This window comes from Ambystoma mexicanum, chromosome 3p (genome assembly GCF_040938575.1).
Source record: "Ambystoma mexicanum isolate Mex_15411 chromosome 3p, UKY_AmexF1_1, whole genome shotgun sequence".
Classification (NCBI taxonomy): domain Eukaryota; kingdom Metazoa; phylum Chordata; class Amphibia; order Caudata; family Ambystomatidae; genus Ambystoma; species Ambystoma mexicanum.
Window position 1 is genome coordinate 884,518,515 of NC_090925.1, and position 26,764 is coordinate 884,545,278.

A 26,764-nucleotide genomic window follows, 5' to 3' on the forward strand; every position below is an offset into this window, starting at 1 on the left:
ACTGGGACGAGGTGCTTCATTAATATAATGATGCCCCTGCTGCCTTCTGCATCTCCAGTTCCCCCGTTAACTCTCTGTATGCAGGGGAATGTTGCAAGGTTCGGCTCTCACTTGGGCACTGCTCTTCAGTATCTTGTTTCTCGCTCCTCACTCTTGCCGGATTCTCATTGGATTACTGCCGTACACGCACACTGGTGATAGGAAGCAGTTCACAATTACTGCAACGGTGGTCTCTGTGTCATTGTTCAGGCATCCTGCCCACAACGCTGTAGATGTGTTCAGGCCACCACCAGGAACATGGGTCCTCTCTACCTCTTCGCAACTATTTCTTTGTTGTTGCATACGGCGGGCTTCCAGCATTCCATAGTTAGTGTTCTTCTATCCCTCAAAAGTGACGAGCTCTGTGACCGGTTTCCGCTTCACCCCCAGCAGGTATGATGTCAGGGCACTTCCCCTGGGTACAATACTCAACTCGTCCCAGTTAAGTGCATGTCTCTCCTTAAAAAGACATGTCATTTTTCATTTTGGTTTCTTGTAGCATTGCCTTCAGCCAAATGTAAAGATGATACATTTTTCATTGTAGTAGACGGTCCCATATATGCGGCTGTGATAGGTAGTCTGGGGAGGTCCTGAAAGGAACGGGAGTCCTTGTCCTCAAAGGGGGAGTCTCTCCCAGTGAGGTCCCACTTTCCTCAACCCATATGCAGGGCCTGGCAGAGCATGCTGGTTTAGGGGTGTTTGATCGTATGAGAATTGATCGAGGCAAACGGTTAAAAAGAAAAACAGGCCACATGCGATCAATTCTCAAATGATCAAACACCACTACCTACACCCTTCCCTACTTACCTGCTTGCTCGCCGTCTGGTCCACTTCAACCCTGCGGCATCAGATCCGTCCCTATAACAAGGGTCAGATCCGATGCCGCAGGGTCCCTTTTTCTTTTTTTCCTTTTCTTTTTTTCTTTCCGTCCCCAGTCTCCAATATCGAGGAAGTGGGGGGAACCCTGCATCCCTCCCAAAGCCAATACACACAGACAACCCCGCAACCCCCGTTCCACATGTTTGGTATGTATTAGCCAATTTGTTTGAATATAGTCGGTCGAATGGTACAGGCCAAAATCAGTCAAATGTGCAATTCGGCCAAATATATTCGAACAAATATACTAATACCAGCGCGCTCACCTCCCTAGCCTGAAAGGGGGATGCTCCCCTTTGGAGAGAAGGGATTCGTCACAGTATGCAACCCATTTCAGCTTCTCTAATTGCATGCTGGGACTATCATAAATAAAGCACAAGTCCCAGAACGCAAAGCAAAAACTAGTAGTGACTGGGCCAATACAAAACTGAACACTGAGAACTCTGCACATCTACAATACTTTTTGAAAGCAAGCATCTAAAGCTAGAAACATTTGAATGTTTACAGCACCCCATTCCCACATTGTGAAAAGGAGCACATTCCAACCTCATTATTCGTATATATTTATAAATAAATGTTCTTCCACACGGACAACTGTGAATGCACCTCTGCTGAAAAGCACTGACAAAGAAAAAGAAAGCTTCCACGACCTTTGCTCAAATGGCATTGTTACGAGGTAATGGATTAATGATTCCATGTAGCAAAACCGCAATAAGTCAGTAGGATACAGCCATGGAAACTATGTTATGGTGATTTGTACAGCGCACCTCCACCACCCAGGGGCAGTCTCCAGGCGCTCGCGTGGCTCTGCAAGAGAGGGGACGGTGGTGAGGGAGTTAGTGGGGATAGGGTGAGAGGATAGATTCAGAACCTGGAGGAACTGGCGTCTGACTGTTGTTTTGCATGTGGTACTTTGTGCAAGAAACCTCGTGCATTGTAACCGTATGGCTCAGATTCAGTGCCTCAGGTGTATGGTAGTGTTTTGTGTTGGTGTGTTGTGTGGGTTATGATGGGCTTGGTCGTGTGCACTGGTCAGATAGTGTTCATAAGGAATCCAGAATCACAGGTGGTCGTGGCTGTAAGATAATCGGGCATCGTGGTGTGTAGTTGCATTGTTGATGTTTTATGGACTATGTCGGTGGTTCACTCTAGGTGTGCTTCATCAGCTGTAGATGGTGGGTGTGGACATAGTATTGGTTCTCGGTTTGTTTATGTGGAGTGTGGCTAGTCCAAGGTCTGCTGTAGTGGCGTCAGTTATGTTGGAGAAGCAGGAAGGGAAAAAGGGTTAGTAAATTGGTCAGTTTGTTGGAGCCTCTGGTGCCACTCTTTGGTTGCCGCTTGACGGTTCTGGTTTGAGGTTCTTTGGCCCATCTCCTCTCTAGTTGTTTTTCTGGGGTGTTGTTGTTGCCGGTGTCCGTTCGAGGTTGTCATCGTCTGCTGAATATCCAGGTTTCGAACAGTTTCCTGAAGATGATGTGGTCTTCTGTGGTTCTAAGTTCTGTTATTCCAGATGTTAGCAAGTAGACCCGAGAACGTTGTTCTGCCGAATTGCCTTTTTTTGTAGTGTTTTGCCTCTATTTGTAGGTCGTTGCTGGATCTTAGTTCCCTTCCTGGCTGAAACCAGCTAATCTTGTCTTGGAGGAATTCTGCTCCTTGTCTGTACAAGGCTTTGTGGGCGATGCAGAGTGCTTTGAATTTAATGCGCTTTTTTACTGGTAACCAATGTCGGCTTTTCAGTGCTGGAGTGAAGTGGTCTCTTCTGTTTAGCCTGAATAGGATCCTGGATGCTGTATTTTGCACCCTTTGGAGTTTCTTGGTAAGTCTATCCAGCATTCCTAGGTAGAGGCTGTTTGCGTAGTCTATTCTTGTGAGTATCAGAAATATGATTGTGAGGGGACTTTGAAGGGTTTTAAGGTGCAGGACAGTCCAAAGCAGCAGTGCCACAGCAACAAACCGACATCGCGCTAAACTCTAGCACGACTTGTAGTGATAAGTTCATTTTGGAAAAAGTGCAATATTGTCTCACTGATGAGGGTTATCTTTTACAGGTTTGCAGTAACCAGAGGCTTAGCAGAAAACCACTAGAACCATTCAACCTAGTGCAGTCATAATAAGTGACTTAAAAATGCCTGAACCTTTCAACCATGAATGTGGCTACCTGAGCCGTGCTAATGCACTAATATAATTTGCTGTTCGTACATAGGAAAAGTGTCCAATCTCTTAATACCAACTGAATGAGTGCAAAACAATGCGTAGGACGTGGTTACTGCAGACGAATGTGTTGGTGATCTAAAAAGTGAAGTGAGAGGGCTATACTCGTTGGACAAAAGGAGCAAGAATCCACAGCATGCCAATTTCAAGATAGCCAAATCTATTTATTTGTATTTACTGGGGCTTTCTAAAGCGCCTAAACATCAGATGCTGTTTCAAGGCACCAGTTACAAGAACCCGACCCCATCTTTCCTTTTAAGGTCAAAGCACTGGCTCTATGACCATTTCACACCATGACTCCTAGTGTTGTCTTGTTACACAAACCAGAGATACCTTTGGATACGTGAGCAAATGAAAACATGGAAATATGCATTGTTTAAGTCTTGTTACACCAGTTGATCTCTTAAGGACATGGCTGCCAATATCGAAGCCAGTGTCATCTTCTAAACCTTTTCTTTGTGTCATTAAGTAGTGGTGTACCCTTCAATCTAAATAGGATTAAACCTCCATGGCTGTTTTTTTGGCATTAGAATACATCTCGAGTACAATCCTCTATAGTAACATACCTGTTGTTGATGTTCACTTACTTTTTTCAAAAGAGTGCTCTATAAAGCTTTTTTTTTCTTTTTAAAGCATTTGCTCTATTACTATGAGTAACTGTTACAAATAGCTTTCCTGACTCTGAATTTGATTATCAATTGGGGGTCATGATGAGGTATGGGGGCAAATGTACAAATAGAGGCCTATAAAATTGGTTTCTTTTTTTCAATTTCCATTTTTATCTTTATCTTTAAACAAAACCAAACAGGAAAATATGCATATGCAATAAAGGCATCAAAGCAGAGTGCATTTCTATTCTCCTCTTCCCTACCGTCTCCCATCTTCCCAGTTTGTATGACAATAGATACGAAACAAGACCAAACCCCCCTCAAACAATTTCCTTTTCTTCAGCCTTCCCCATAGGACTCTTTCAACCAGTGAAATTCTACACATTTCCTGTAGCCATTCGGCCCTATTTGGCGGCTTTACGGTCTTCCATCCACTTAGTATGAGCCTTTTGGCAGTCATCCTTTTCTGGGGGGAACGATATGTCCTCGAGCTGTGATTCCCCTCCTAGAATCAGCATCTCAAAAGTGACTCTGTCCCCTTTCAGCCAATCTATCTGGAGTTCAAAATACTCTGTAGCTTAATCTAACATAACATTCTCACAATACTCCTTCCATTTACCTCAAGATATCTCCTGTTCCAGCGCCTGCAACCATTTTGCTAGCAGGGGAATACATGATGTCAAACTATGGGGTAAAGAATACCCTGCGGGGGGCAAAAGCTATTGATGTCCTATCTGCAGAAGGAGTTAATTTAACCCACTCCCCGTGGCTCTTTGCCCATCTAGCACATCTTTTTTCAGGATTACATGTTTTAATGTTCTTTACTGTTCCAAACAACACCCATCCATCCCTTTCTTCTTTTGTAGTACCTCATATGGAATCTAGTTACCAAGTCGTCTAACCATTGTAGCTCGGCCAGGAACCATGCTGGCCAACACAGTTTGTTTTTCTTGATAAAACATTTCGGGTTAAACCATACCAACGATTTCCCCATCATATACGGATCCAAGTCAATCAGGAGTGCCAACTCGTTCCAGCACCTCTTGATGAACTCTGCTGCATCACCAAGATCTACTTTTTCCGCATGACAGTAGTCAGAGCTAGGGGTTCCAACAAACCCATATTATTCATTTTTTCTTTCGCCCATACATCAGGTTTCTCTTCCAAAAATGCCGGCACATGACGAGCTGAGAAATCCAAGTAGTAGAACTCAGAATTAGGGACCCCTAGCCTCCCTTTTTGTACGGGCTGCTGCAAGTTCCATAATGCCAATCTTGGAGGCCCTCCTTCCCACAGAAAGGTTTGGCTTGCTTAGTTTATCTCGCTGTACACCCCTTTATCAGAGAATAGAGGAATTATCACAAGATCATCATACATTTTCGGGGCAGCTATCATTTTAGGCACATTTACTCTGCCAACAAAGAGAACGTTTTAAGCCAGACCAGTTTTGCGAATGCAATGGGCATGTTCACCATCATTTCATTAGGATCGTGGGTGAGCCAGATACCAAGATATTTCATCTTAAAAGGGCACTAGCAGAAGCCAAACTGAACTGAGTCTTCCTTGTTGCAGTGCTTCATGATAGGCAATTCTTTGGCCAGTTGATTTTATATCCCCAAGATCTCTTCAATCTCTCCAAAGCAATGTATTTTTTCCATCAGGACGGGTACCAAGCTCTCCAAATACTGGAGGACCCGTAATAAATGTGAGAAACCTGAGTTTATTCCCCCAAGTAGATCCTGGGAATCCCTTATTCAAGTGGCCAGGGAAGAACTGGCCCTCTCAAATCCCAACCCTAGGGGTAGACAAACGAGGAAGGATCACCTGGTTAGGCAAACCCAGGTTTATGCTCAGGGGAATGACCAAAGGGAGGTGCAGTATTATACCGAGGAAGAAGGTGAGGGGGACGGAGTCCCTGAGGTTTGTTTTGGTTATTCCACTTCTACCTCCCTTCCACCGAAAGAAGCACCCTTAATAAAATCCAATCACCCATACACCTCGGTTAAACCAACTAGGAGCCCAAACCTTGTTACACTCAGAGACTACCTCTCCCAGAATCCCTGTTTTCCTATGTCCTACGCGAATACTCCCAGTCATTCTCCTTCCCGTCCCTCTGATTATTATTTCTTGCACTCCCAACTTGATCAGATAAAACACTACCGTTCTCACAATCACCCTTGTTTATTTCACGATAATAATCCCGGTCATTCCCGTTTGCTTCACAAACCCTAGCAATCTCAACCTTCTGAATTTACCAACCCCCCTTTTGACACAAACACTTTCTTGCCCTGTGGAAGACGGCAGAATAACCCTAGAGCTGTTTACCCGGCAGGTCCCGACATAATGGTCAGGCAAATGATAGGAATCACACACACCGGACTGCCCTTTCCTTTCTCCACATGGATAAAGGGTGGAGCACAAGTGTGCAATACGAGCAAGGCAGACCACACAGTGAGACAGCTATCCAGGCACAGCAGTTCAAGAGGAGGAGAAAGATGGCGCAAACCGAGAGGGTGACAAGAAGAGAAGCAACCTTACTGTTTCCAACCAAGGCCTGTGTAACCTCAGCGGAAGTTATCGTAAGACCGCAAACAATAGCCCAAGTGTGTTGCTGCAGATGTCAGCGGTACACGTAGCGTGCCTATGCTGATAAGCAGGACAGGGGGAGATGCCGGCTACCGCTTCCCGATACGAATCAAGCCAAGCGGTTCATCACAGTCGAGGAGAGAACTGGTACATGCCCAGCTTGAAAATAAATAAATGAATATGAAACATGCTCAACTTTAAGCACAAGTTAATTTCCCAAACATTGTCAATACAGTGAGCCAGCAGGACCGAAAACCGGGAAGATGAGAGAAGATTAAGAGAAGTATAACCAACCCAGCACGGTTCCACACACAAGAGTCAACTAGCCTCTTTCTATTGAGAGCCCTCCAAAGAGGCCTTCCAGAGAAAGCCTACTTACCTACCATATCCCCGTTCACAGTTAAAACCATATCTAAATGATACTAAAGAAGATTAATGGTCAGTCTGGCTTCGTTCTTCATACCTTCAAGAAATGAGAGTAGCAGCTGAGTTAGGGTTAAATGTTATGGACGAAAAGTCATATCTCGATATTTTTGAGCTTGTTGGTGATATACAATATATATATCTCGATATTGTTTATGTGGGTTAAATGCTCAGTTGCCAACAGTACTAATTCTGAACAGTAAATGCAAAACACAACACCAACATTGTCAGTTAACCTCATCCTAAGATTAGAATTGAATCAAAGGACATCTCATAACAAAAACATGCAAGTAGGATACACATCCCTAAATGCACTCAAGTAGGCATTAGGCGGCATTATGTCATATCGACTCGTCATTATCTTAATTTAATGGGTGACAGATGTATATATACATATATCTGGATGCTAAAAGATATTGTCTAATCCTATATCGCTTTTTGCAAATATGTCTATATATCTCCAAAACCTGGTGTATGGCTCAGACGTATCCCGAGTAAATGCAAATATGTTACCCCTACAAGTCTTTGTGTAACACAAATATCCAACAGGTGTCTGAACCCCATTTGCATGCAAATCCTTTTTCACGCTCAGAAGGTCTCCAAGCTCTGATCGGTGAACACTCAAATTTGAATGCCACTGAACAGTGCCTCTTTTATCTTAAATATCTCTCCTAGGATCCCAACTATGTTATAACTGATTTCAAGACGACTGGGAGCCCTAGGATGGCAATCACATCTATGTTTGATCCCCTTGTTGGGAGTCTAAATATGTGATACTATCTGATCACCAGCTGCAGTCCCACCAGGTACACCAAGGTGATTTCAACTTCAATGTATAGAAAGTCACTGGGATTTCAAGTGTTCACAGTCGAGATCCACTTCTTACGTTAGACAGGGTCTGCAGCATAGCATCCAGCCTCGGAAAGCTCTAGACTGTTCATTTCTTGAACTCCAGGACTAAGTCTCTGCTCAGCTGTATCCAGCGCCCCTCCAGGTGCTCTCCACACCGACCTTTTAACTTGCTTTCCATGAAGTGCCCGGCTATACGTATATTACAAATCTGTGTTCATATCGGCTTTGAGGGCCCATATCAACCTGAGAGGGGGTGTTCCCCTCATTTGTAACTCTCCTCTTCAGAGGAGCCCTCTATTACCCGCTCTACTGACACTTCTTAGAAGGGAACTCCTTGTGCTTGAAGAATTCCTCTCTGACATTGCAGCGCCACCTATCCGCCCTGCTGGAAACTCTTAAAACTGCTGCCCAGAGCTGCGCATGCGCGAGCCGCCGATGAGGAGCTAAGCGCACCAGTGTCACGACTCGCTCCCTTCGCTCCCGTTCCCGCCACTTGGGGGCATGTTTTGGGGCTTATTCCTTGCTGGACATTTCCTCAGAACCTAATGCCACAGTGCTGTAATGAATTGGGAGCGCTAAATCCCTATTTTCCAAACTACTTCCCTTCCGGATCCATTCCAGGTTTTTGGCAGCCAGCATGCTTCTTTAACCAAATGACTGTGCTTCCCAGAATGCCTGGCCCACTGCTCCACCTCCACCCTTGCAGGACAAGGTTGGGTGGAGGATAGGCAACACCTGTGGCTGCAGGTGCAGCAGCCAGCACACCTGAGGCGTGTGCTCGTTAAACAGCTTTAAAAGCCTCAGTCTCACTTCAGTCCAGCGCTGGTCATCGTTTGCAGTGTTCCTGTTTTTGACTAGTCCCTGGTTCCTGGTTCCTTGCCTTTGTACCTACTTCCTTGTTCCCGTTTTCTTGTTTCCTCCGCCCTGAATTTCGGATTCATGCGCTAATTGATTTCTGCTCCCTTGATTTCCCTTTTTGTCTTCCTCTGTTTGCAGGCAGCAATTTTCAGTGCTTTCCCCTTTTAGATGCAGCCCAGTTTGTCTGTGTTCTATATTTCTTTGACTCTGTCCTTTGCTGCTGTTACCCATTTGCCTTAGCCTTCCTCTTAGTTTAGTTTCCTGTCTTTTCCTTGGAGGGGTAGGAAGAAGTTTGCATAGGTTATTTCGTTTTTCCCTGCTCCTGATCCTTACTTCCTAGAGGATCCATTCCATGTTTTCCACTGCACTTCTGCATTTATTTTCCCTTTGATTATTAGGTGTGGTGTGCGGTAGTAGCTAGCTCCTGTGTGAATGCTTATGTTTTCCTCACTATTTTACAAACACTATTCCCATTTAGGTATTTAGTTTTCCTTCCATTGCTGTTCTAGCCTTTCGGGGTCCCAGTTTCTTCAACAGGATTCGTGGGCTAGCTGACATTCAAGAGGTTTATCTCGTCCTCGTGAGTACAGTTCTTAAGTTCCCTTATGTAATACCATCAAGAGTGTTAGTACACAGATCCTGTCATTGCTTGCCCTCCACGTGGGTTTAGCGCTGTCAGTACCTGTAACAGCAATTGGGGGTAAGGCGCTTGCCGACTTTCCTCGCGGTCAGGTGCTTACCCCACATCCCTTTTCATGTATTGGTTTTGATGTCACACTCTATTTGCACTCCTGGGTTCTAGCATACCTGAGTCGTGGTTCCTGGGTGCACATTTCCCTTGCCATATTCGCTGCCTTTGTCCTCGCCTGACTAATCCTGACAGTATGACCAGCCTAAAATTCCCATTGAATATGCCAAGTTTAAGAAAGAAAGGCAGCAAGGCCTCTAACAAGCTTGTACAGAAAGCTTCCCCTACATTTACCTGTGACAATCAAATCACTAGTCTTGGCTTAAATGAACTCCTTGTCACGAATGGGCATTTACGAGCAAAGTATTTTTCCCATAGGATGGCACATCCTACATTGCCTGATCCTAGTTCGATCTTTTGTTCTGATCCCGATTCTATGTCAGCGCAAGCCTTAGCCGCAGAAAACAACACACTGTTAGACTTATTATACAAGAGTACCTCTGTTGTTGAACCCCATGATTCCAGTTGTGCTTCACCTCAGATAGAACAGTTTCATGGTACAAACATAACGAATGGAGGGGTTCCTTGCATAACTTCAGTTTTCTACCCTCAGTCCAAATACTTCTTTGCACAAGTACATACGGTAGTCCCTAATGTCAAGAGGTCGAAGGTCAATAGATTGCTTAAGGGTAACACAGACCAAGTTAGTATGAGAAAGTATAAATCTCAGAACCTGAAAGCAGTTGAGGATAATGCACAATCGGTGCACATCCAGATTGCTAGTGCAGGATCCAGCCCTGATGCCACTATGCCTCCCCCTGTGCCTACTGATAGTGATGTACAGTTAATGCAGGGCATGCTAAGAGCTAAGCTTGAGGAGTTAACACAAGAATTCATTTCTTTACAAGAGGAGAATAAGATCTTGCACGCATTCCTGAATACACCTCAGACTTTATCCATTGATGTTGATGAAGTGAACACAGTTCAGCCCCTGAGTGCAGAGACTTTGGTAAACCATGATAATTGCCAATATGTTAGATCTATTGGAAGTGAAAGTCTTTCTTCTAGCACAGCGCTCAATCTGGGCACAGTTTCTAACAATTGTTCTGCTGATTGTCAGGGATTGCAGTTAGCTGAAGATTTACAAGCCACTCCTTTACCTAAAGTTTCCTGTGTAGCAGTCTGTCATAATTCTGAGCTAGCACACATACAAGCTTCTGATCTCCAAACACAATACACAAAGGTGGCATACACAGATTCAGTCACTACAGTAGGCTTAGGTCCTGCTCTTGATACAGCTGCTGAGACTGAAGTAGATGTTAAAGCTGATGTGGAAGACGATCTTACCTCTGGGTTCACTCTTCCTTCTGCCAATTCTGATCAATACGAACAGTCAGAGACAGTACAGATTTCATGTTCTGATGAACTCATTCCACAGTATACAGAACCAAAAGACCAGCAGGCGATTCCTGAACTGTTGATTGTTAATCTGCCTCTTTCAGAAGCTAAGACAGAGGAATGGACAATTGACGAAATCCTGATTAACAGAGACTTTACTATGGTGATTCCACTGGTTGATTTTGACTTCCACAAAGAAAGAGACTCTGTGTCACCCACTAAAGAAAAGGACTGCAAGGGTACAGTTCAGTCCTTGGTTACTGGAGCCAAGGAGTCTAATGCCCTAAAGGTGCCCTCCATTCCTGAGCCACTAATGTGTCTATCAACTTCTGAGACTTCTGTGTGTCCTCCTACAACCATTGACTCTTCTATGATCCAATCCACAGCCCTGCAGTCATCTTTGGTACACGTGTCTTCAATCAATGAACCGCTGCCATGTCTGCCATTTAATCAAGAGCCTCCACCATGCACGGGGTTAGTCCCAAAGACCCTGACATGTTTGGATTCAGCTACCGAGATGGCTCCAACTCGCATGCCTTCAGCTTCAAAGTTTCCTCTGGCCTGCCTGTCTTCAGCTACAGTGACTCATCCAGAAGATCATCCTTCAGCCAGAGAGCCTCCGGTAGTCCATCATATGTGCATGTCTTCAGTTCCAGAGTTTATTGCTTGTTTGCCTTCAGTTCATGATACACCGGTATCCTGCTTAGCTTCGCTTCCAACATCAGAGGTATACCTGTCTACACCATCAGATCCTGCTATATTTTCTACTGCTCCAGACAGTCCTCCTGAATCCCAAACATTTACTGTCGATGAACGTTTAGATTGCCTTTCTTTTGCTTCAGGAGGAGCACCAGAATGCCTGCCTTTTCCACAAGACGATTCTCCCAACTGCTTCACTTTAGCATCAGAGCCTCCTAAAAATGCAGCATCAGAGTTTGAGACTTTTGCCAGCTCCCGCTTCAGAGTCATCAAGCTGGACCAAGTGGTGAGTCAGAACCACTCACCTGGGTGTGCACAGGGGGTGGTGCAGACCGGCGTATTACCTACAGAACTTGTGCAACAGAATTCCGCCAAGAAGCACCAGTTGGGTGCTAGTAGCCAAAGGAAGGGAATGACTGCTGCAGTTCAAGATGTGTCTGTTATTGCTCCTTCTGCGAGTGTGCCTGAAATACCAAGTACTGTGTCTATCACTCCTATCAGTATGCCAAACGTCCCTGCTGTTGTATCCAACGTGCAACAAAGTGGCTACACGACTGTCACCAGGAGTACCAGCCTCGTACAACCCATGGGACTTCCAGGCATCCAAGGCGTAGAATATGTGCAGTCAAACCTTAATCATTTTCAACCACAAGCCTTTTCCCAGATGGATGACAGAAAAAGATCTGAACCTCTACCTCAGCCGCCACCTTCTCTAATGGCTGAACATGAACATTTCCTGAAGCCAGCAACTTCCTCACCTCCCGCATGTCCGCTCTCGGCGGAAAGGCTAACAGAACTTCTACCATCGTCTAAGGCAAGTTGCACCAGCCTGCCTCCCTCCTCAAAGACTTACAAGGGTCCACTCCCAGTGACTGAGCTTCCTGGACCTTCCAACTCTGCTCCAGGTCCTGCAAGTTCTTCATGCCTTTCTTCGAACCATGAGTCTCTTCCTCACCAGAAGTCACCATTTCCATCAGTGCCACCTCCAAAGAAAAAGCACTCCCATCATGGAAAGAAGAAGTCTCGTACGGGTGGCGGGCACCCGAAGAGGGCCGTAGGAGGGGGTATACTGTCACGACTCGCTCCCTTCGCTCCCGTTCCCGCCACTTGGGGGCATGTTTTGGGGCTTATTCCTTGCTGGACATTTCCTCAGAACCTAATGCCACAGTGCTGTAATGAATTGGGAGCGCTAAATCCCTATTTTCCAAACTACTTCCCTTCCGGATCCATTCCAGGTTTTTGGCAGCCAGCATGCTTCTTTAACCAAATGACTGTGCTTCCCAGAATGCCTGGCCCACTGCTCCACCTCCACCCTTGCAGGACAAGGTTGGGTGGAGGATAGGCAACACCTGTGGCTGCAGGTGCAGCAGTCAGCACACCTGAGGCGTGTGCTCGTTAAACAGCTTTAAAAGCCTCAGTCTCACTTCAGTCCAGCGCTGGTCATCGTTTGCAGTGTTCCTGTTTTTGACTAGTCCCTGGTTCCTGGTTCCTTGCCTTTGTACCTACTTCCTTGTTCCCGTTTTCTTGTTTCCTCCGCCCTGAATTTCGGATTCATGCGCTAATTGATTTCTGCTCCCTTGATTTCCCTTTTTGTCTTCCTCTGTTTGCAGGCAGCAATTTTCAGTGCTTTCCCCTTTTAGATGCAGCCCAGTTTGTCTGTGTTCTATATTTCTTTGACTCTGTCCTTTGCTGCTGTTACCCATTTGCCTTAGCCTTCCTCTTAGTTTAGTTTCCTGTCTTTTCCTTGGAGGGGTAGGAAGAAGTTTGCATAGGTTATTTCGTTTTTCCCTGCTCCTGATCCTTACTTCCTAGAGGATCCATTCCATGTTTTCCACTGCACTTCTGCATTTATTTTCCCTTTGATTATTAGGTGTGGTGTGCGGTAGTAGCTAGCTCCTGTGTGAATGCTTATGTTTTCCTCACTATTTTACAAACACTATTCCCATTTAGGTATTTAGTTTTCCTTCCATTGCTGTTCTAGCCTTTCGGGGTCCCAGTTTCTTCAACAGGATTCGTGGGCTAGCTGACATTCAAGAGGTTTATCTCGTCCTCGTGAGTACAGTTCTTAAGTTCCCTTATGTAATACCATCAAGAGTGTTAGTACACAGATCCTGTCATTGCTTGCCCTCCACGTGGGTTTAGCGCTGTCAGTACCTGTAACAGCAATTGGGGGTAAGGCGCTTGCCGACTTTCCTCGCGGTCAGGTGCTTACCCCACATCCCTTTTCATGTATTGGTTTTGATGTCACACTCTATTTGCACTCCTGGGTTCTAGCATACCTGAGTCGTAGTTCCTGGGTGCACATTTCCCTTGCCATATTCGCTGCCTTTGTCCTCGCCTGACTAATCCTGACAACCAGCTCCCGGCAGCCGCCAATATCCTGAGAAGAATCCTGCCCCTCCCCCCCCGGAGTCGGAACCCCCAAGCTAAGGGCAGCAGCAGGCAGCTGAACACCCGGGGAAGCTGACCACCGGTAGTCTGACAAAAATCGAAGCGGTTGGAGCAGCAAACGGGCCGAGAGGCCCTCGCCATCCGAGAGTCGCCATCTCGCAGCCAGGAGGCTGACGGATACACGCGCCTCACTGGCCCCGCAGTCCCCCGGAAGGCAATCTGGGCCCGCACACCACCCGCGGGGGCACCAGCAACACCCGAGAGACACCGCAGGAGAGGCGGAGCTGCCTGCAGCGACATAGGAGACCGGGGTCCCGGCCCCGCGGCACACAGTTCCCTTACCCCCATGACATGAGGGACTCCAGGCACATACTGTGAGAGGTTTCCCTCTCCCCCAGTCACACCGCAGGAGTGCCGACCGGAGGGTGGGGTACAGCTCAAGAGGGGAAGGCTCTCCCCAGGAGGACCCCATCACAACTGGGGGCGACTAGCAGACTGCCCCCAACATCGACTGGACAACGGTCGCCTGCAGGGCCGACACTCACCAGAGACCCGGAGGCTGAGACTAACCACACTGCACTGGAGGTGAGGCATTCCCCTTTGGGCGCTGGAAACGAGCCTGCAAGGACCCACATACCCCACTGGACACGTGCTGACCCCCGCCTCAAGGCTACCTACAGAACGGCAGACCGTAGACAAGGCCCACGGGGAAACCACGCCTCAAGAAAGAGACGGCACATCAAGGCCCCGCAGCACTGGAAGAGACCTGGGCCCAACTCCATCAGGCCAGAGAAGAGGTTAGAAACCCCCAGCAAAAACCCTACTCCCTCTGGTGTAACCGAGCCAGGAGAGCCCATTAACCCGCTATCCCTTGACCCAGGGCCTGGGAAAAGGCAGAGGAGAGCGACAGCCCAATACCCTGTGGACGACACTGCGCAGACACCTGCAACACCCCAAAGGCCCCCCCCACCCAGAGGCCTTAGCCACACTGGACTTGACCAGCAGCAGCAGCCCCACGCGCATTAAACAGACTGCGCGGACACCTGCCCAAGGGGGGCAGCATCTCAAATAGACCTCAAAAACTGGCGGGTGCAGGCCCGCACTTGACACAAGACCCTCAGGGCCCCAGGTATACCCTCTGCAAAAGAAGGTCTACAGGGCGAAGGAGCGGGGTCCAGAAAACATGGGCAAGGACAAGGTGAAGCAGCAGACCCTCCAAAGTAAAATGGACCTATACGCAGTGGGTGCCACACAAGTGCCCCCCACCCAGGCCCCAGTGGGGGACGAAGCGATGACAGATGACCGTACCATCTCACTGACGGATGTCATGAAGGCCATTAGAGAGTCGAGATCATCACTAGAGGGGAAAATAGGTGGCCTATCAACGGAGCTCTCGTTCCTACGCCAAGACCTCCATAATGTATCTGCGAGTTTGGGAGAGACAGAGGAGAGGATCTCCAATACGTAGGACACAGTAAAGCAGATGGAAAAGCACCTGGCCACTATCACCCAAAAGGTGTCCCAACTGGAAAACAGGGCTAAGGACAGTGAGGGACGAGCAAGACGCAACAATATCCAGATCATCGGGATCCCGGAAAAGGAGGAAGAGCCCAGTGCCAAACTCTTCCTGGAAGACTGGCTGGCCGAGGCGTTTGCCCCGAACAAATTTTCCAAATTCTTCTCTATTGAGCGCGCCCACAGAGTCCCATCGGGACGCCTGATACCAGGTGCACCGCCGCAAACACTTATTGCAAAACTGACGAACTTTCACGACAGAGACGCCATTCTCCAGATGGCTCGAGCAACCGGCCCGATCACCTACAATGGCCACTGAGTTGGCTTTTATCCTGACTACACCAGGGAAGTCCAGAGGGCCAGACAGTCTTTCGACTCAGTTAAAAAAAAGCTACACTCGCTATGTATAAAATACGCACTCTTCTTCCCAGCACTTCTGAAGGTACACCACAATGGCGTCACCCATCTGTTCTACTCGCCAAAAGAAGCCTGGGATTGGCTGGAGACCCAAATCCTGAATGAACCAGGACAGCAACGCTCCCCAAGTGGACCCCTGCCCCAAAAAAGCAGAGCGGACCATTCACCACTGCAACCTGATACGCTGGACCAAAACATACCTAGGCCCCCACGAGAAGGTGAGAAAGGCACGGAGAATGGATGAGGACGCACGGCCGAGATACGGACAGTGATACACCTGCGGCTGGATGATAACGACCTTGCGGCTGCCGAGGAAAGGCAGCAAGGCTCACGAGCAGACAAACTGAGCACTTCGTAACATTAACAATGTCCCGGTTTGAAGTTTTGCGCGCAGTTAGGGCTACAGGTACTCCTGGATGGGGGGAATTACAGGGAGGGATCCGGATATCACAGACATGACTGGAGATGGAGAGGACACAGATCTATCCGGGAGGCGGTGGGGGGTTCACATGTTGTTGATTATTGATTTTGCTTGGGTTGAAGCATATGGTCACAAAGACTCGGTTCTCACTGGAATATGGTACATGGGATCTGGGGGGCAACGGGGGCGGAATACGACTGGGGGAGGGGATTTCAATGAGGTGATGGATGTGGTTCGGGACAGAACACACGTGGGCTCCAGAAACCCCGACCACTCGACCAAACTAAACTCATTCGCCAGGGCACTGCGTTGGGTAGACGTTTGGCATGCACTTCACCCCACAGACACCGGCTTCTCCTTTCTCTCAGGGGCACACAAATCTCTATAGCTCATTGACTACTTCTTTGTCCCACGCAACATGACACACAGACTCCAAACGGCCACATACCTGGCCCGTGGCATCTCAGACCACTCCCCACTGATTATGTCTATCAAACAAGGCTCCAAAATGCACAAGTCTACCTGGCGTCTCAATTCATAATACCTCGGGATCCCAGAAGTTATGGAGGGACTCGCCCAAAAGACAAACGAATATTTCTCCCTGAACGAAGGTTCGGTTGAAAGCCCCATCCCACTCTGGGAGGGATATAAAGCGGTTCTCCGGGGCGAGGCGATTTCTCTGGTGGCGGCCCAACAGGTGTCGCATAACCGGGAAATAACAGAGGCAGAGGACAACATTGCCAGGATCGAAGAAGAGTACCTCGCGATGGGGACAGAGGCCGCAAAAGAGGCACTAGTGACGGCCCAGGAAGCACTACGGAATCTGGCCCTAGACAATGCCAGAATGGCCCACTGGGTCATGCGTAGCCAGATTTATGAAACGGGCAGGTAAGACACTGGCCTGGTTAGAGAGGCGGGAAAGTAACAAAGGGTTTGTGCGTGCTATACAGGGACCCACGGGAGAACTACTCTCCGAAGATGCCGAGATAGCTGAGACATTTGCGACATTCTATGAGCAGCTCTACTACCCGCCTCCGCCTCTACCGAATCCTGCAGACACAAACTTCCTGGACTCTGTCACACTCCCAAAACTCTGAGCAACAGATAGGTAGGCTTGAGAAAGAAATCACGGAGGAGGTGGTAACAGATGCCCTGACCCAACTCCAAACCAGGAAAGCACCGGGCCCCAATGGCTTCCCGGTGGAATCGTGGAAAAGGCTAGGAGAACTGATCATAGGCCACGTGCACCGCATGCTGGCTTGCTCCCCCATGACCTCTGACAAGCAGCCATAGTGGTGATCCCGAAACCACCAGAGCTTTGCGCCTCGTACAGACCAATCTCCCTTATCAATGGGGAGGCTAAGGTCCAGCACGTGTCCTCGCCAATCGACTTCTGCGGGCCATCCACTCCCTGGTCCACCCAGACTAATGTGGCTTTATACTGTCAAGGTCCACTCGGATGAACCTCCGGAGGGTGCAGCTCGCCATAGACACAACCGCTAAAATAGATGACCCACTCGCACAATTTGCAGTAGATTTTGAAAAAGCTTTTGACTAGGTAGGGTGGTCTGCCCTCTGGGCCATTATGGAAAGGATGCGATTTGGCGCCAACTATATGGCATGGGTCAAACTGCTATATGAATCTCCTGAAGCCTCCGTGAGGGTGAACGGACTGCCTCCAGGATCTTTCGGCTCGGGCGGGGCACCAGGCATGGCTGTCCCTTTTCCCTCTTGCTATTCATACTAGCCATAGAACCGCTGGCTCCGGTCAACAACGGAGTGGTCCAGCTTTGCGTGCCCGCGGGGTGGAGAAGACCGGGTCTCACTCTACGCAGATGACCTGCTAGTCTACTTGAGCAACCCCAAATCCTCATGTCTGGCTGCAACGAACATCCTTAACCAGTATCAGTCCTTCTGTGGCCTGAAAGTAAATACCCAAAAAACGGTTCTCTTCCCTCTTCAGGGCGGCGATGACGCAATTCCCTGGCAATGCCCCTATTCGGTCTCCACCCAAAACTTTACGTACCTAGGTATCACTATCAGCCATACCGCCGCAAAGTTTACGCGCCTAAACCTGCAGCCGGTGATCGACAGATTTGTTACAGACGTTACCCACTGGCAAGCACTCCCACGGACATTGCTGGGACGGACGGCTCTGTTTAAAATGCTCTCTCTCCCACGCTTCCTCTACGTTCTCCAGAATGCCCCCTACACATCCCTCACACAACCTTCAGGGTCATAGAGACAGCCCTTCAAGGACTCATCTGGGGCGGGAAACAACCCCGCATAGCACTGAAAACCCTACAGCAATCAGTTTGGGAAGGAGATATCGGGCTCCCATGCCTCCGGGCATACTATTGGGCCGCCCAACTGGGGGAGGCGAATGACTGGCTCCACGGGGACCCAGGGCTCCCACACATAGGAGGGGAGATTAAAGGTTGGGGGACGATCACACCCCTCTGGGTGCTTTATGGGCCGAGGGGGACATGGCCGGCCTTGAGATGTCGAGGCAGATTCACAAGGTCTGGGCAGAAGCCACCCGACACATGGGCTGGGAAGGGACACCTATGCTGGACCAACCTCTCTGGAATAATGCACAAATCCCGGAAATCCTCAAAATTGGGCCATTTTGTAAGGTGGGAAGAAATGGGGATACGAACCCTGGCAGACGTAGTACAAGAGGGGGGCATAGCAACATTCACTGATACACAGGATAAGTTCATGCTACCCCCGATGGAAAGATTCAGACACATGCAACTCACACACGCCATCCAGACCCAATTCCCAACACCAGCAGATGTTCCCAAATGCTCCCCCCTGGAGGCAAACATGCTCCACACTGGGATACCGGCCAAAGTCACATCAACACTATCAGGTAATCACTGCCTTCGGGACACAAGAACTCACTGGACTCTGTGAAAAATGGGAACGGGTAGTGGGCACGCTAGAAGTGGAGGAATGGGTGGAGGCCCTGATGTCCCCTCGGGAGATTGGGATAGACTCCAAGCTCCGCCTAATACAATTCAAGATACTCCATCAAGCATATTACTCCAGGACATCTATGTTGAAGTGGGGGTTGGTGGAGGATTGGGTCTGCTAGCGGTGTCACCGGGAAGAGAGTACCTTTTTCCATATGCTCTGGGACTGTGATGTCATTCAGGACTTTTGGACCCAATGCACTCGCAGGATAGGTACGGCCCTGGAATCTCTGGTCTCACTGGACCCTAAGACGGTAATACTGGGCATCTGGGGAGAGGTGGACTATAATAAATATGAGAAGATCTTCATCTTAGTAGCCCTGGGACTGGGGAAAAGACTCATCGCCTCCACATGGGGATCCCCGGATAAACTGTGCATTAATAGATGGGCTAATGAAATGGACCAATGTGCATCATTGGAGAAAAGGATATACACTGCCAGAGGCTGCCCTGGGAAGTACTCTAAGGTTGGGGGAACTGGGCAGAGCTTGCGTGATCCCCGAGACCAAAGGGGGTATAAGACAATGGGGATACAGAGGCTGTGGGCCACCTCTGGGGGCCTGACCGCCTTGTCCCCCCTCGCCTCTCCCACGTGTGTTCCCCTGAACCACCCCAGCATGCGCACGGTAGTAGCAATGATGTGGTGACCCCTCTCCCCCTTTCCTTTTGTCTTTGAATACCGCTTACCATTGACCAGCTAATGTTCATGTTATATGTTTAATAAAAAGAACTATTAAAAAAAAAACTGCTGCCCAGAGGCGTTGCTAGGGAAGGGCTGAGGGGGCTACAGCCCCGGGTCTTTTGGTTGTAGCCCTGGATAAAACCTCAAGGGCTACAACCAAAAGGCTAGCTAGCCCAGAGTCCCACCGGTCCCGACATCAGCCTAGCCCAAGATCTTTTGCAGACCTAGCAACACCCCTGCTGGCAGTGCTGCCCTGTTATCTATAGGTTATCAAATCTCATTGGGCACAGTTGGCACGAAGCAGAGAACACAAATAAAGGAATTAAAGAGGCTGCTAGTGGGCAGCACTCCAGAGATGCTGGAGTAATGTCAGCCAATCTCTCACTTTGTGGCTCATAGCGAGCAGCTGAAAGGAGAACTATGTACCCCCCCAGCCCCTTGGTGCTTAGTGGGGCATGTGTATTTTTACTTTGAAATGGTACAGTCCGGATTCCCCCAGGTTGCAATTTTAATAGTAGGTCCCCCCGGGCATAAGCTGCACCTGGCCCTTTCAAAAACGGGCAATAACCCAAAGATAAACAAAAGTATGAGTGAAGTGCCATTGAACAGTTTTCTAGAGCCTGGCCCTCACTAAGGAGGGCCAAGTTGGCACTCTGCACCGAATAATAGGGACACCTGGTTGATCCAACCATGTATAAGGCAGCATGCCAGTGCTAAAAGGGACGCTGTACACTGTGCTTCACCTGCACAGTCCGGGATGTTGTCAACATGGCGCCACATTGCCTGGGTGGGTGGAACGACCTGGCTCTCTTCAGCACAGCAGTTCCCCACCACCGCCTGGACCGCACTAATCCTTCATGTGGTGCTCCCTGTAGTAGTATGAGGTTTATTTACTAAGTATACATTAATCCTAATTGGCAGGTTGTTCCACAGACGACAACCCCAAGGTACACAAAAGTTTGCCTCCAAATGATGACCTCTGGAATTTATCAACACCTAACAGGATCTAATAATTAGATTGAAGGGAACGTGTTGGCTGATAGTAGGGCTGTACCATGTGGGCAGGAGGATAGCTCAGGGGCAACGCATTTGTTTTGGAAGCAAGATTAGCAGAGCAACATAGGTGCGAATCCTGGTCCCAGAGACTGGTCTCTGGTGTTAAGCGCTTAATTAAAGATTAACTAATGTACGATACGTAGTGGGGCGCCAGGGTTTTCAAAAATGTCCATATTTGTACCGGAACTGAAACCATGTCTTCTATTGGCAACCAACCGAACTTTCATTGTGACCGATAGATCTGGTCAAATTCTTTCATGACAAAAATCAGAACCACAGCCCAATTTTGAAATGTTTGTAATTTAGGAATTAGTTTAATTGATATGCCAAGATAGAGAGACAGTATTTCACTCTCAAAAGTGCCACTGCCTGAAGTAAGATCTTACGGTTCCCTGTATCTAAAAGGTGATTGCAGGTGGTTCTCAGGAAGGGAAGTGTTAAATTCCTGCGCAGCTCCGGATTCATGGCCAGGCTAGGGAACTACTGTGGCCCCTGCTGCTGCTAAACGCGCCGGGCCGCTCATGGCATACGCTGCCCGGCAAAGAGAGCACCCCACCCCCCCCCCCCCGCTACCCCTGCCTGCTGTTGATTGTGAGCGGCCACCCCAGACATATGCAGCGTTGCTAAAGAGGAATTCAAGGTGCCCCCCACACCCTCAGGACCAGCCTGGGCTGCACCTGACAGACACAGCACAGGTAAGGCGTCTGGGCCGCCCTGCCATACTGCTGCTGCCGTGGGGACACCAACTTAATAGAGTCCAAGGAATTGGACACTTCGCATGAAGCTCAGGAGCACATCCAAGCACCTTTTTCCGGCAGAGCGGATTTACAGGCAGCCCTGCCAGGCTTCCTTCCAAGTAAGAAGGCTGTGTATATATTTGTACTATAAAGTGCACTTTATCTAGACCGTATGGATATTTTTAAAGACTCTCGGTTGTTTTAACTTTTTTATGCAGCCGCTTCATGTTAGGGTTTGGTAATGGGGTGTTAGTGTATTGCGTCTACCCATTTTTATATAAAACATGAAACTGCTGGTGTACTGGTTACTAAATGAATACATCTCTGATGACGTCCGATCACTGAAGAGACGGTCACCAGCATCCCTCTGCCCGTCTATCCTTGTGTCGCTTTGTGTACAAACTAACCTGGCGTTTCCTGTCCTTTCCTAGAGGTCTGGGTCATTCCTGCATTAATCACGTTTAAAACTCTGTTTTCCCAGAACGGCACACCCGGCGTGATCTAAGGACCCGGGGGGAACAGGGGCGTCAGAGGAGCTGAGGGGAAAAGGTGCAAGGTGGAAAAGGTGTTTTAATGTGCCCGCCTAAATCTGGCTCCTACTAAATGTACATAAAGCCATCGCTGGCCCCGTAGATCAACGCCATGATCATTGCCTTCTGAGTGCCTGGCACTCTCAGCCCCCCAGGAAATGGCGTCTAAGCATTTGGGCGTACAAGTCAGATCACTCCCCTGAGTGAGCTCTTCAAAATGCTTGCCACTTTGAAAGAACCTGTGTGGACAAGTCAAGAATGTGCTTATCAAATAGTATTGACCTCGTACAGTCATGCTTTTACTTTATTTTACAGCTACTACATATCAAATTCAGAGAGAAAGTACCATCCTAACCCTTCAATGGGTCTGATAATGTGGGACGACAAAGAACTAACAGACTTGCCTAGAGCAAACAGGATCCGTTTTTTTGTCAGTATAAAGATTGCTAAAAGGATAGTACTGAGACTGGCCAAGTCCCCTGCTACACTGCTTGTTGACAAATGGATTCGCAAGTTACTCTCTTAATCGAGGATCGGGCGACTACGAGCTACAAAAACAAGGTTGATGTGAACGGTTCTGCAGTGATAATATTGCAGGAAATAATAAAGAATGAATTTACAAAGGAATAACAGAGTGGGCAAAAAATACCTAATAGCAGACTGTTTCACAGTCCCAGACATTACAGTGAAACTGTTGTGCCAGCGTAGTACTATATCAAGGTACACAAGGAGCATACTAAACAACATTCAACAGCCGCGTCGGCAGTGTGTTCATGAGATAAGATGCAGTGGTGATCTGATTTACAACACCGCTGTACAAGCAGACAAGGACCCACTGACGTATATAAAAGAAGAATATTGGTCTGCATTTGATACATCGCAGTGACCTTTAATTGACACATGGGATTAAGCCGCAGAGGCTTTGATACAGAGCTTGAAGGAATGACGCTCAATATGGTTACCTGTCCCTGTCCTGCTCACCGAACAAGATTGTGAAAATGTGGGATTAGAAGATTAAAGATCATCATAAAGAATTTACTCTGTCCTGAAGAAGGCCTGGTACAACTAATGAGAAGACCAATGCATGGATGTGGTCTATCTCACAAAAAGAGGCCGAAATGCAGTGTGTCGACAATATATCTGCATATCCACACATCCAATAAACTAAACAGAGGTGATGGAAAGGGAGCACCCCTCCGAGACACTTTAGGGGTAATAGAAGAAAAGGTTCAAGAAACACAGAGAATGGATAGGTTCCTTAAGAAGAATGAGCAAATACATTAATTTAGGAGTTGATCCACGATAAGAAGCTGTCCAGTCTTTCTGATTTTGTAAATAGTATATGTGATTTCTTCTTTTCTTTGAATCCCCGTACATATTGCTCTGTGTGAGAAGTCCTATAACCAACTTGAACTTCTACACATATGGACATGAGAGAATTTAGAACTCTATGGTGCAATATTGTAGACATGATAGACACTAACCTGGAATGAATGTGAGAACCCTGTTAAATGCAACAACAAAAAAATGTGTACGATGTTATATGTATATTTTTTATAAAGAAATGTCTTTTTAGGGAAATACAGGATCCTTGATTTACAAATGAATAACATATGGATTCCTGTAAGAAACACAAAGGTGTTCAGTGTGGTCTGTAGGAGTTGAGAGAGTTGCCAACTCCTGGATACGTGCTCTCGGATTTGACTACAATGTGGCATGGAACTGCAGGAGCAGGAGGAAGCCTGTGAGTCCTATTTTCTCACAGCAGAAGTACCCTGTATATCACAGGCCCCTCCAAAATAAAATAATTAATGGGTACGACCTATTAAAACACACGCAAGTCGGTGCTATACAAAAGAAAATAAGAAAATAAATAAAAAGCAGACATCGAATTCATGATTGCATTAGAACTGTAATCCTATACCCCTCATTAAAATTACAATTAAGGAGATAATTGCCACTTTTAAACTGGATGAAGTTTTGATTTTTGCTGAGTTTTGTAGGTTAAATCGGTCTTAAGTATTGCACTAGGTCTTGAACTCGGTATATAACAGGAACTGGCGATGCCAACAGTTATCACTTGTGTGTAGGTATGGGTATTGCATTTGCCAGCCACTGCCGTAGTGGTATTAGCTGGCTATCAATAATGCAGATGCACATGGTGCGAGTATCTGGGTAAATAAAGCAGTACTTGGCAAATGCCTAATACTCGTACACAAGCCAAAACTGATGGCTTTGCCAATGCTTGTTTCTAACAGGACTTCAGTGCAGGACACGCAGGGCTTATAAATTGAGTGGCTGAAGGCAGACCTGGTTATGACATTTTTATTACACCACTAGCAGGTTTAGAGCTCCAATTAAGTCATTAACTCTCAGAAGACCGCTTTCAAAAAACTGGCAGGCACTTCAAGTGCTATATTTAATAGTAAGGCTGGTTTAAAGTGAGCTCAAAGAGACCCCATGAGGAGGTGTTTTGGGCGGGGGGGGCAAGACATGAGTGGGAATGGACATAGGGATTAGCATGCCATGGGCAAATGGGTGGGGGAAATAATCAAACACCTACACGTTTTGTGTCCCTCCTCATAAGCCATTTGCAATAGTTTCAACTTTTACCCAATAGCCAAAACTAAAATGAATACCATGGCACCCTGCCAATTACCAACACCCTGACATTTTCAAATTCAATAGCATTCCACTTTTCTAGTCACAGCGCAATACTCCGATATGATTTGGTGAATCTGTGCAACTTGCACCCTAATGTTTTGCTGTTGCTCCAGATCCCTCGACCAATGGGATCATGGCACACAGCGATACAGTAATGTGTAATATGTTCTCGGCATTTCCCCACGCTGGTTATTCGCAGTGTGACATTAGTCTAAACGATCAGAGTACATACCACAAATACTAAAAGGACCCAGCAAACACGTATGACACAATCTTAGCCCTGGAACGGGTCATGGGAAGGGCCATTTATGGCAAGGTACATTTAATAGGTGAAGGAGCAGAGGCGATCTCTGGAAGAAATACTAGTGGAAACAAATGTGTGAACTTGTAACAGTGTACACAGGGCACAGATTCTCTGGCGTACAATACCTTGCTCCCGCAAAACATTGGCAAACTGGCAGACCTTCTGCAGCAACTCGCTATACGTTATTTTCACGGCATCGCCGGGCTCATTGCCTTCCCTGCAACAACAACAAAAAGGATACAATAAGTCACAAATACGATACTAACTATATGGCAGTATTCAACAACTACTCAGGAGCCGGTGTCTTTGTTTGTGTTCAATGACGAAGCAATACCTCTCAAAAGCCAGCTTTAACTTAAGGATGTTTAAAGTAAACTTAGAGAAGCATGGCATCTTGTAAGCTTGAAGATGCAAATTAGAGAACACTGGTTCAAAACATTTAGACATGGTCTGTAGGTCCCATACAGTTTTGCCAAAAATGAACAGAAGGATGGTTAAAGTACAATCTGCCCAGTGCCAGGGTTTTTGCTGGATCTGCGAGGCACTCTTGTAGACCTGGACAAAGGGTGCAAGATTGACATATGATGCTACGAGACCCAGAGATTCAACATTGGACAAACCGCAAAATCCATTACGGAAATATGGCACTAAGTATACATTATTATGAGGTAGAATAACCCCAATACAGCCTGAGATACATACCCTCTCTGTACAAGAGGTCTCCTTTTTGCTGATCTGCATGGTGCGTGTGAAAGAGTGCTAGCGCCTCCTCAATGTTGACCCGAGAGACCAGGAGGGTTGTCCAGTAACACATCTGATGAGAAGTGGGCTTCCAATGAGCCACACTCCCTTTGTAAAAGTCGCCCTTTTGCAGATCAGGAATGGAAGGAATGGCAAATCGGCACATTGTAGGGGCTGTCCCACGTAATTGGATTAACCAATGTGTCGGAGAAGGACTATACATTGGGTAGGTTTGCCCCAAGACACATTTTACCTCCGAATTAGGGAAACTGGGTGGATGGGTGGATCCCCGGTAAACTAGGTAATCCAGGTTTAAAGGCCAGACAGAATCGTCAGGAGTTAATGCATTTGTGTAGAATGCATTTAAGGATAATCATATGTTTGTGCAGGGCACACCAAGTTTACACAAAAGTGTTGAATCTTTCAAAATGTTCCGTTCCCATGTGCGTGCACAGTCCCACTTCAACATATGTGCAATTAAAAAACAAAAGGCTGCGTGCTTTTCACATAAGTGAGACGATAGCATACGAGAGAACGATATCAAGAAAGGAGAAAGGAAGGATAGCTCAGGGGCAATGCGTACCCTTGGAAGCAAGATGACGCAGCGCAACACAGGTTCGAATTCCGAACCTGCGCTTAGATACCCAATCGCTGGTATTGAGCGCGTTATAAAAGAACAATAGTAAATACAGCTGCTATAGAGTCAAACACACATCCCATGCTTTCCTATTTTAGCGAGGCCTTACTTGGCTCCTCACTAATATGTTGTGTGCCGAGTTCAGTGGTCCTAAATCCTTGCGTCCTCACTTTTCACTTTGGGTCCTCACTAGCGTGTGTTGCTGAATTCCTCCTGCCGCTGCCCGTGATCTCTCTCATTAGGGAGACCTAGGATGCAGAGGAATTGTGTTCTTTGATATATGATAGGTAATTTATAACACGCTTAATACCCGGAGTGTTGCTTCGCGTCGTCTTGCTTCCAAGGCAAGCGCTTTGCCCCTGAGCTATCCCCCCCAAGACATGCTCCCCTATCCATCCCATTTCCTTCACTGCCCCCCAAACTCTTACTCGTAACCCCCTAGGTGGCCTCTTC

General features: G+C 47.5%; 1 protein-coding gene across 2 annotated transcripts in view; it reads right to left on the minus strand.

Annotated features, from left to right (window-relative positions):
* Positions 1 to 26,764, minus strand: part of ACSS2 (acyl-CoA synthetase short chain family member 2) — a 948,517-nt gene that overhangs the window by 641,203 nt on the left and 280,550 nt on the right. For both annotated transcript variants that reach the window (XM_069652109.1, XM_069652108.1), the window contains exon 3: positions 25,059 to 25,150. In XM_069652109.1, the coding sequence (XP_069508210.1) occupies positions 25,059 to 25,150 (92 nt within the window). The remainder of the gene's footprint in view (positions 1 to 25,058; positions 25,151 to 26,764) is intronic.